General features: G+C 29.5%; 4 protein-coding genes across 4 annotated transcripts; 1 reads left to right on the plus strand and 3 right to left on the minus strand.

Annotated features, from left to right (window-relative positions):
- Nucleotides 1-14: 14 nt before the first annotated feature.
- Nucleotides 15-3,282, minus strand: LOC102672853 (vesicular inhibitory amino acid transporter). Its single transcript, XM_031511872.1, has 5 exons — nucleotides 2,813-3,282; nucleotides 2,488-2,493; nucleotides 1,995-2,322; nucleotides 1,671-1,800; nucleotides 15-1,581 (listed from the first exon to the last, which is right to left on the minus strand). Exons 3-5 carry the CDS (start codon nucleotides 2,279-2,281, stop codon nucleotides 397-399), a joined length of 1,602 nt encoding a protein of 533 aa, XP_031367732.1. The 5' UTR covers nucleotides 2,282-2,322; nucleotides 2,488-2,493; nucleotides 2,813-3,282; the 3' UTR covers nucleotides 15-396.
- Nucleotides 3,283-4,147: 865 nt separating this feature from the next.
- Nucleotides 4,148-8,484, minus strand: LOC102672988 (ubiquitin carboxyl-terminal hydrolase 20). Its single transcript, XM_006618490.2, has 4 exons — nucleotides 7,844-8,484; nucleotides 5,967-7,721; nucleotides 5,582-5,853; nucleotides 4,148-5,490 (listed from the first exon to the last, which is right to left on the minus strand). Exons 1-4 carry the CDS (start codon nucleotides 8,260-8,262, stop codon nucleotides 5,189-5,191), a joined length of 2,748 nt encoding a protein of 915 aa, XP_006618553.1. The 5' UTR covers nucleotides 8,263-8,484; the 3' UTR covers nucleotides 4,148-5,188.
- Nucleotides 8,485-8,801: 317 nt separating this feature from the next.
- LOC102673115 (eukaryotic translation initiation factor 2 subunit 1) lies at nucleotides 8,802-10,890 on the plus strand. The gene is made up of 6 exons (XM_006618491.1): nucleotides 8,802-8,936; nucleotides 9,151-9,396; nucleotides 9,514-9,745; nucleotides 9,827-10,059; nucleotides 10,168-10,283; nucleotides 10,365-10,890. Exons 2-6 carry the CDS (start codon nucleotides 9,159-9,161, stop codon nucleotides 10,548-10,550), a joined length of 1,005 nt encoding a protein of 334 aa, XP_006618554.1. The 5' UTR covers nucleotides 8,802-8,936; nucleotides 9,151-9,158; the 3' UTR covers nucleotides 10,551-10,890.
- Nucleotides 10,891-10,894: 4 nt separating this feature from the next.
- Nucleotides 10,895-11,716, minus strand: LOC102673250 (40S ribosomal protein S20). Its single transcript, XM_006618492.2, has 3 exons — nucleotides 11,561-11,716; nucleotides 11,269-11,374; nucleotides 10,895-11,202 (listed from the first exon to the last, which is right to left on the minus strand). Exons 1-3 carry the CDS (start codon nucleotides 11,561-11,563, stop codon nucleotides 10,946-10,948), a joined length of 366 nt encoding a protein of 121 aa, XP_006618555.1. The 5' UTR covers nucleotides 11,564-11,716; the 3' UTR covers nucleotides 10,895-10,945.
- Nucleotides 11,717-11,788: the final 72 nt, after the last annotated feature.

Genomic DNA, 11,788 nt, shown 5'->3' on the forward strand with positions numbered 1-11,788 from the left:
ATATATTTTTTTTTTCTTCCTTATATACGATTAACGTTAAAAACATTCGAAACCAGCAAAAATATAGACGTCGTCGCGTTGATTGAATTATATTTCATATTTTCAAGGGAATTTTTATTAGCGGATTGTACACTGCAACCCCTATAAATGATACGTACGAAGATTTCGTACGTGTGTGTATTATTCAATTACATGCGTGACACATGTAATAAGATAATGATTGAATATTAATGAAATCACCGTTTCAACGTAACGCTAAGAATCAATTGACGCAAGCTATAATTCGATGGTTCCCTTAAGCATTAATGTATCTACACGCGTAATATCATTCTTCTGTTTCCGTAAAAGAGGCGAGTGAAGATGGAATAATGATGAATAACGTTCACGAGCGCTCGTTCAAAACGGTAAACCTATTTCAAAGGCATTGATCAAGGCGGAGCCTGAATCGTATACACCGATCACGCCGAAAAGAACTCCGAGAAAAATCACGAAGCAATCATAGGCGACCGCGCTCCATTCCATGGAATTTCTCTTCAGTTTCAAATGAAAGTAACAGGGCCATATAAACGACAACATGGTACCGGTGAAAGAGCCTATGAAACCCATAAGGATACTGAAATGCGGTATAAATATTGCCATAAGAATGGTGAAAACGATCACGCCAATTCTCCACGCCAGACCCCAAACTTTCAATTCACGGTCCACGGTCCATATCGTTGGAAAATAGGTTTTCGGTTTACCTCTGAAGAATGCCCGCTCGAGGAGCTCGCAGGCCGCGTAATAAGGTAATGGATACGATAGCATGGCCTTGACGACCAAGCAGAAATTCACCAGACCTTTGAAACCGGCCGAGTGTAAATTATTCGTGATCACTTGCTGCGTATCGTTTTGGAAAGTTAGAAAACAGATCCAACCGAAGAGCGATTTAAACGCGGCGGCCGCGATGTGACTCCAATTCAACATCCAATCGAACTTCGAACGATCGATCAGATTGCCCTCCAGCGTGGGTAGAAATATTTGCGAAGTATAACTGAACACGATCACGCCAAGAGAGATCGGGAAATTCTCCAGATCGATCGTCCATTTCACTTTGGACCAACCCCAATCACCGATCTCTAAGAGGCAATAACCGACGATGATGGCGTTTATGAACAAATGAGACATCGTGCACCAAAAGCTGAGCACCGAGACGTGTTGCAGAGACTTGAGGAAACCGAGGGGCAGTAAAAATATTCCAGTTAGCATCATCCAACTTCTAGTATCGATTGCGCCTTCCGGGAAAGTTCCTATCATGAGATCACCGCAGACGACCACGTATAGGATGCAAGTCATTAGCAGTTCGATGATCTGCGCGATATTCACCGCTCTGGCACCCCAAGTAGGTCCGAAACATTCTTTGGCGATTGCCACATACGAGTCTCGTACGCGTACGCGTTGTCCAGTTGTCGTGTCAAGTTCGTACAAACATTCGACGAGTATTTTGCCAGTGTAACAACAGATATGCGCAATACCGATCATTGCGGCGATAGCCCAATAACCGCCTCGTAATACAGCGAATGGCAATGACACGATAAACATACCCTGAAAGAAGAATAGATGAAGATTTCTTTTCGATTTCCCTCTGTCCTGTATGACTTAAAGAATTGAATGAATCGCGAAATAAAAAATACCTGTATAGCATTTGTAACATTCCACGCAGCCTGCCATTCATTGATTTTTACTCCTGAACCAAATTCGCCGCCACCTTCGTCATATTCGCTAAATTCACCGCTACTTACACTTCCTGTTCTAACTTTGTCCCTGTAATATCAAATTGCATATCTCGAAATAAAATGTAATATTTATAATATTGTTGCTTAATTAAAAAAATTGATGATGTTCAATATATATTTCTTTTGAAGAAAGAAAATTTTAGAAAAAAAAGAATAGAGTTAAAAGATTTCTTTTTATCTATTGTAATATTATCATTTTATTTTACACACTCGTTTATTTACCCGTTTCTTTGATAGCTGAAGGAATCCTCAGCGATGGCTACGTTATTCTGGTCCCGATACGCTTGATCTCCATTCATAGTCATCATTTCCGTATTATCATGGCCTTCGTCGAACGATTTGAATTGTGCATGTCCACTTTGTCCCGGTGCTTGTTTTTGATCTGGACCACTGCCACGGATAAGCTCCATACAGGGGCTATTTTCTGGCCATTTAGCTTTCAATGTTTCCCAGGCAACGTTAAATGTTGCTCCCAAAGTTGGTATGTAGAATCCACGAAAATGAGCCATTGTTTAACTCGTTACTTCTGAAAGAAAATTAATTTTACAATCTTCGTTAAAATATGCATATGGAATCTAATATAATTACAAGTTAGCATTTAAATTCAGCCAATTATTCAATATTGGTTACAGAATAATTCACATTTCTCTGGCATACACAAAATGATGAAATGCCAATATATAAATGTAATTTAAGAGGAACATATTCGATTAACTTTTAAATTGAAAAGTTTATAATAAGATACTTTTATAACAAAACTTTTCACACTTTATTTTAAACATTTTGACTTCGAAACTTTTCAATTAATTCTTTCGTTTTAGAAAAATATTATTAAAAAAATATTAGATGTATTAAATTATATACAAGTAATTTTGATTGAATAATGTACTATTTAATGTAATATTTTAATAATTAATTTAATCGTTCTCCATGCATTTCCAAACTTTTCAATACTAATATAACTCTGATATGTTCCTCTGTTTTTCCCATGCTATTGAAATATCGGTCAGTCTCGATTTCTTGCTTTCACTTACCGTAACGAAATCTTAGGCAGATGTAATTTCCTTCACCTCGAGTTTCCTTTAATTTTTATCTCCCCGATTTTTTTGCCAGGTGGAGCGAAAGGCTTAAACTAAAAGAAAGGATTCAGCAGCGGTGGCGATCCGAAGAACGGAAATAGTTGAAAAATAAAGGGTACGAAACCGTCTAACTACGTGGGCTACGACACCGCATGGTCGTCTACGGTCTACCGCGATCCTCGAGTCCCTAATCGCGAGCCCTTAATCGCGACATAGACTACGGGATTGGCGTGTCAGGGGTTGGAACATCAGAAGAATATGGCCAGCATCCCTCGAACGCGCAAGTCTCGATCGATGTGGTCCATGAGGCATCTCTCGACATATCAGTACTGTAGTTTAAAGTTAGATCTCCCCACGTGAAATGAAAAGAAAAACCGAAATTCCAGAAAGCGGTAATTGTCAGTGGTCCATTAATTGGAGATTTCCGATAGGGAATTTGTCATATGTATTATATCTATAAGTTTGAGTCAATTGTATATTTCTTAAGACATCTAAGAGATTTCTTGTTGATATTAAAAAAAATATCGAAATTTGAAAAAAAGAATTCATTGTTGGTATCATGGAAGTACATTTGATAAGACGAGACTGATATCAAAACTTGTTTTGAAATTGCAATTCGGGCGAGCGTTTTTTAAATAGCAAATCTTCACTTATAGAAATTGATAATACATATATTTTAGAATTTGATGGGAGATAATTTTGAAAATAAATTAATAAAATTAATAAATATTATTAATAAATATAAATTAAATTAATTTTTTGTTTTTAAATATTTGAATTTGAAAATATATTTTTTATATTAATTAGTCGTAAAATATAAAAAATATAAATATAGAATAGAATAAATAATGATTTTTCAAATAATACGAGATAGAAGAATTATTAATCTTTATTCTATGATAAAAATAAATGATCGTATAAGTGAATATAAAATACGTGTACTTCTTCATTTCTTTTTAAAATATATAAATAATTAATATTTGATATTTATTGTTTAAAATTCAGATAAGAATATTTTAAAAAATAAATAAAGTATATTATTTAATATCGATGAACAGGAAATAAAGTATTCAATAAAGATTGTATAATCATAATAGATTTAATTCATAATTCTAAAATAATAGGTAATGAAATTATATAAAATATTTGCATTTATAAATGAGAAAAGTTACTCAATAAAATTGATTATATACAATGATCTATATTTTTAAAGGAATACTTGTTCATAGTTTTGAAAAATAATATTATCTATTAAGATATAATATTAAAGGTATTAATAAAAACCATAAGCAATAGTTTTTAATAAATAAAGAAATCAACTTGTTTATTATTTTATCTTAGGTATGTTACTTTTCACAGTGATAATTAATAATTCATATTAACTTTACAATCATTTGTGTCCCTGCGTTTTGTAATTCAAATTATAATAACATTCAAACAAGCGTTTCACGCATACAATATGAATACTTCATTATAATATATTGTATACAAATTAAACGCTAATTATTGGATTTAATAATTCTGATAACAATATAAGGCCGTGAGATCACAACAAAAAATGCTTTTGACTTCTACTTAGATGTATATATCAATAAATTTAACTTAATTGTTATAGAAGTCTTACTAATTTCCTATAATAAGAAGCTTGATTGTATTATTATCTGTAAAATTGTGTTGCAATTCAGATGCACTTGACATATTTTATTCTCATTAACTAAAAATTTCTGCTAAATTAAGTCTGTGATTTATTTTTCAGTCTTCCACTTATATTTATATAATGTATGCATTTTTTTTTTTTTAATGAATACATATAAATCAGAAAATATGTAAATTTGGACATTTCATATGCAGGAATGACACATAGATATTATAGTAAATATACAAAGAGGAAAAGTGTTAAATTTAACACCAAAGTCGGAGGACTAATAATGTCATCAGCTTAGGCTAAGAATACAGCTAAATATTTGTCTTTAAATAATACAGTCGTAGATACCAAATTTTGTACTAACTAATTGCCCACCAAATACACTTAACACCCATAAATTTACATTAAATTGCACATAGTGATAAACAAAAAACACACAAGCAAATGCCATGAGATATATAGACATTTCTTAAAATTTTTATATAATGTTCCACAATTTTCAAATATTGTACAAATAGTACTGTGCAAATAGTTTTATCAAAGAAGTTACTTTTGTTTTATAAATCTAACTATAATCTGTAACATAACTAGGATATGACAATTAAAAATTAATTCTTTATAAGGATATCAATTATAACTTTAGGGTCCATGTGGAAGCTTTCATTTGTATATATAATAATAGAATATTGAATTTACTCACTGACATCTCTCTGTGTTTGATGTGAATCACTATCTGAAGTTAAACTTTCAATAGCACTATCTGGTTGTGAAATTGTTTCAGAACTCCTAGTCATACAGAGTTTATTGGATTTAGCTTCTATACGATTAGATTTAAAATTCTGATCTAAATTTGAATTTGAAGTGGAATGTAATGATACATTAGACTGAGCAGAGACAGGTCTTTGACATGAATGCAACATTAATTCTGGTCCTCCACCATATGTAGTTAAAAAAAATTGCCAGAGTTCTTCTGGTATTTGTCCATAATCTGACCCTATATATAATTATTATGTTAATATATTTATTATAAATATGTTATATATAAATTTATTGCAAATTTGAATATATTTTAATTTAAAACTTACCAACTTTAAGGATATTTTGACCATTTTTATTTATTATAATAGAATTGTTGTCAATTGGTCCAGGTGGCTGAGTCTCTTTACCACGAACGAAACTTTGCCATTGACGTAACCAAGCCATAGCCAATCCATATATAGCAGTAGGATTATCAGTATTATGATTTAATTGTTGAAATATTTCCATTTCATATTGTCTCCTTTTCTGTAATGATTCATATTTCTCTTCACAAACTGGACATTCATATAAATGTGTACATGCAGGACCTCCTCCAAATCTGAAATAATATTTTAATTTTAATAATAAATAATGAACTTAAATTCCGATTAAGAAAATAATTTTTAAAAATTTAAAAAAATGTATAAAATATATAATTTATGTAGCACTTACGTATTATATAAATATTCCCAAACTGCTTGTGGAATAGGCATACTAAGTTTATCTACAAATTGTGCTCTAACAGGATTAACACCACCATGTGGACAAAGAAAATCAGAATTATCTATAGGTCCTGGTTCTGAAAATGTGTTAAAACGATTTATCCATTGTCGTGATACAAAAAAATTCAAATCAGATAATTCTCTAGATGAAATTTCCATCAATTCCATAGTTTTATCACGCAGCTGCAACATTTCTGGTGACCACTTTTTATAAAATAACACATAAGCCTCACAATGTTTTACAGTTTCTGATGAGACTTCTGTGACACATTGATCATCAAATTCAAACCATTTATTAACAATAGGATTTAATGCATAACAAGTATAATGACCACCACCAGCTGTTCCATGATGACAAATGACTGATATTAAATCATACATTGTTACTTTGGATACACATTCCTTATGTAAATATGGTCGCATATCTAAGCCTTCTAATGGAAATGAAACATAATTTGCTATTTTTGAGCTAAACATTAATTCATGACGAAATCTTTTTAAATGGACACATAATATTTCAGGTAGCTCTAAAACTTTTGAAAATTTAATTCCATTACGCAGCTTATTACACTTCTCACAACTATACATATTATCTCCTTTAAGTTCATCTGCACTAAAAAATGCAGAAAGACAATCATGAAGACTAACAACTGGTCCCCAGAACCAAGAACGCATCCATTGCAAAAACCATGATAGCCAACCAGATTGATTAGTCACATACACAACATCAGAACATGGCCCTGCTTTCTGTGGTGTTAAAGGTCCTTGATGTAACATATCAATATGATCTCTACTTGGAATGGGTAATGACAAATCTTGAAAAGTTTCTACTCTTGTTGAAATTCTATCACAAGTTAGACATTGTACGCTACTTAAAAGTTTTCCATCAAATATATCACTAATGATACTTCGTGTTTTCATTTGTTTTTTAGTTCTGTATTTCACAGGTGAATTTTGTGTTGATCTTTGTGGCTGAGAAAATGGTTGGTCTACAGTTGATTTTTTGATGCTTCTATTTGTAAATTTACTTCTTAATTTTTCTGTCTGAGATACCCGAGAATATCTTCTTTTTGTACCACGTTCACCTTCATCACTAAGAGAACTTTGTTCACTTACTCCAGAATCACAAGTTTCATATTCAGCATCTGATTGGCTAGAACCATTTCCATCAATTTCAGTTTCATCTTCATCTGAAGATTGTTCTCCTAATCCCTTCAATCTCAATACATTGTCACGATCATCTTCTATATGTTCTTTTAATTCTTCATGTAATTGATCCATAAAACATCTTAAAAATTCTTGAGTATCATGTTGGTGATATCCTCTAAACATTGGATGAACTGTTCGAATACCAGATAATATTCCATGTGGTACAACATATCCTCTTGTTTTTCTATTCCACATATCTCGAATAAGGTTTAAATAGCTTAAACTTAAACCAGGCTTTCTATCTTTGGACATATAGCTAACCATATGACCACAATCCAAAAAGAATTGAGTCAAAGGAGGTACATTTGATAAAGCTTGAAGTGCTGCATTCATATAACATGTATTGCCAATGTTTTGAAGACCAACAAGACCTCTTGGTTTTCCAGAAAAATCTTTACTCTCATCTGAATCTGTACTATCTGGTGAATCACCAGATTTTTCATTAAATAATCTATCTTTTTCATAATTTACTCTATTTATAAGCTCTCCATAGAACCTATTTATAGAAACAAGAAAATGTTTATTTTCTAAAAACTTGTATATTAAAAATTTATAATATTTATATTTTTAAAAATATGTATAAAGAACATTTATGAAAAAAATAATTATAATACTTACTTATCCAATATAAGTCGATTAAGGTCATCAGTTTTACAATCTATATTAATAGGTGCATCACCAGAAAACTTATTATTTTGTGCTTTTATATCCACTTGAGTAGGTGATATTGATGGTGATGGTACATGCCTAGTTATAACTTCTCTTTTACAAGAGTAACACCATATACGATTTGTAGAAAGATTCATATGAGCACAGTGATTAGGAAATTTTTGGTTGTGTACAGTACTATGATCCAAATGTGTTTCTGGACATCCGACCCAACGACAATCAGGAAACAAACATAACCATAAATTAGGCCCATCCGTATCACATTCACTACATTTTTTAAATCTTTCCTTTTGAGACACAACGATCTCAATAAAAGCAAGATCACCACGATTGGCGATATGAGGACAATTCCTCGAAATTAAAGGCATTTGGATTTTGATATTTGTCCTGTCGATTATTATTGATCGTAGGACGCGAAATCGCGCGTACACTTTAGTTTTTCACATTCGTCTAAATTTGGTTTACACGCGACTCGAATAAAATTATAATCATTTTCTAACCTGATTGGGACATGTCGTTCTTGGTAATCGAACATTATCCACGAAAACGATTGTCATTGGAGATAGTTGTATCCAGAAAATTAGCTATTATAATCGAATAGCCAATATAAGAGAAAGAATATAGGTTGGTGTACATGTCGATAATCGAATTGAAACTTAAAATAAATTTGTACATTACTTTTCTTTTGTAAATTATATTAAAATTAAATTAAAAAAATATAATTCATATGAATTCTTATTTCAAATATATATTTATACCAAAAGTTGATAATTTATATATAGTAATATTAATTATATAATATTTATTTAAAGATATTCGTTGCGATAGATGTCGCGTTGTTAGATAAAGTATTATCAGTGAATAAAACGAATAAACCTCAAGTTGATCACCGCTGTAAATTTCTTTTAATAACCTGATTGAAAATTGAAAGAGAAGTGCACATGGATTATTAAAATACATCAATAAGTTTTTTATATTCTAATTGTATTTTAATAATATAAATAAATTATTCATCAATATTTGTGCAAATATATTCATTTTGGTAATTATAAAAAATATATTATTATACAATATTTTCAATTCTTAAAATTAACCTATATGATAAACTATTGTTTTCTATTTATCAAAATACTTGACAGAAGTAAATGTTTTCCTATTTATTTATTATTTACTTATTGATAAAAAAATTATGAAATAAAACAAATCATTTTATATAAATATATAGAATAAAAAAAAAAAGAAATTTTATTTTATAGCAATAAAAATGGTATTATCGTGCCGATTTTATAAAGAAAAGTACCCAGAAGTGGAAGATGTAGTTATGGTAAATGTACGTAGCATAGCTGAAATGGGAGCATATGTACATTTATTAGAATATAATAATATAGAGGGTATGATCCTTCTTTCTGAATTATCCAGAAGACGTATTAGGTCTATTAATAAACTTATTAGAGTAGGAAAAACAGAACCAGTTGTTGTTATCAGGGTTGACAAAGAAAAAGGTAAAATATATAAAAATTTTATGAATTGAAAGTTTTTTAAATTATTTATATATATTATATTTATTATTATATATATGTATCATTTTATTTAAAATTTTGTTAAATGGTTTAATGTAGGTTACATTGATCTTAGTAAACGACGTGTATCAGCTGAAGATGTAGAAAAATGCACAGAAAGATATGCAAAAGCAAAAGCTGTTAATTCAATTTTAAGACATGTTGCAGAATTATTACATTATGATAGTGATGATCAATTGGAGGAATTATATCAAAAAACTGCATGGCATTTTGAAGAAAAGTATAAAAAACAAAAAGCTTCTGCATATGATTTCTTTAAGCAATCAGTTCTGTATGTATAAAACATAAAAACTACAAAAGGAAATATGCAATTTGCAATGTTTTAATAATTTTTAAAATATTATTACTTTAGGGATCCATCTATTTTAGCAGAATGTGGTCTCGATGATCATACAAAGGAAGTATTATTAAATAATATTAAACGAAAATTAACTTCTCAAGCAGTTAAAATTAGAGCAGATGTAGAAGTAGCTTGTTATGGTTATGAAGGAATTGATGCAGTTAAAGCTGCTTTAAAAGCTGGTTTAGCTCTTTCTACTGATGAACTTCCAATTAAAATTAATTTAATTGCACCACCATTATATGGTATATTTTTATTTTTTTTAGTTTTTTAAGATGTTTATTTTGAGATTGAAAAAAATAATTAAAAATCATTTTATTTTTTTTATGACAACATCTACATTTTTTTTTTAGTTATGACAACATCTACACCAGAAAAACAAGATGGATTAAAAGCATTAAATGATGCTATTGATGCTATTCAAAATAAAATAACATCATTGGGAGGTGTATTTAATGTACAAATGGCTGTATGTCAAATAATATTTATTATTATATATTCATGTTATGCAAATATTTATTTTATTACAACGATTTTTAATAATTTGTAGCCAAAAGTTGTTACTGCTACTGATGAAGCTGAATTAGCAAGACAAATGGAACGGGCTGAACTTGAAAATGCTGAAGTTGCTGGTGATGATGATGAAGAAGAAGTGGAAGGTATGGATGGATTTAGTGGTGGTGAAGGTGTAGAAGAAGATAAAAAACCTGGAAATGAGTCTCAAGAAGAAGAATAAATATAGAATAAATTACCATGTTTCATTTTCTGACAGTTCTTAAATCACAATCATACTTTTATAAGTGTGCTACTGCCTTACTGGACATTATGCAAAATATTTCAAATAGATATATAAAAATCAATGTATTATAATTTATATATAATTTTCTATTAACTTCATGAAATAAACAAATTAATAATATGTAAATTGTTATTAATAGAAAAATTATTGTATAATTAGGAATATATTTTTAATATTCTATTTAAGAACTTTAAATTTTAATTTTTTATATGTTATATGTTATTGTAATATATTATGTATTTGTGATTTTATTAGAATATAAATGAATTTTACACAATTGATTTATTTATATTTTTATATTTTTATTAAAATCTTATACAGTTTTATTTAAATTATTCATTTGCAATAGTAACTTCTACTTCCACACCAGGTTCAATAGAAATACTTGTAATTTGTTTTACAATTTCAGATGGTGAATATAAATCAATAACTCTTTTATGAATACGCATCTGAAAACGATCCCACGTTTTTGATCCTTCACCACATGGCGTTTTACGCGTAGTTATCCTTAAAATCTTTGTAGGCATACGAACTGGACCTTTGACTTTCAGTTTTTGTTTGTTTGCTCCATTAATCAATTCCGAACAAACTAAAATAATATTTATTAAAAATATATATAATAATTATAATATATAAATAATAGAAAATAATTTACCTTTTTCAAGAGAGCGCACATTTCGTGAAGTTAAAGTAATCCTAATTCTGTGAATAGGAGTTACTTCTTGTCCTGGTTTTTCAGGATTGTCAACTTTTGTACTTGCCTAAAATATTATTTAATAAAGTATAAACAATAGCATTGAAACTAAAAATGAAGTTATAAACCTCATGTTATACAGAACTAACCTAACAAATTGAATTTATTATATAAAAGAATTATAATTCATAAAAATATTTAATTAAATAAAATTTTATATTTGCAGTATAAAATTATTGAAATAACTACACACCATTATTTAATTATTTTTCTGGTCGAGATAATCAATTTCTTTTTAAATAAAATTGATCAGCGCTGAACCAATGCATGCACACGTTGCGCGTGCTAACAGAAAGAGATAGGACATAATATAATTTCCGGTTATGTCTATATTTCAGGTTTTCAAATGCTAACAAATTTTGATCCAAATACATCGATAAAAATATTTTTATAATATTCTAATTATAATATATAAACAATT

The sequence above is a fragment of the Apis dorsata genome, unplaced genomic scaffold (assembly GCF_000469605.1).
Source record: "Apis dorsata unplaced genomic scaffold, Apis dorsata 1.3 scaffold_357, whole genome shotgun sequence".
Taxonomy (NCBI): Eukaryota; Metazoa; Arthropoda; class Insecta; order Hymenoptera; family Apidae; genus Apis; species Apis dorsata.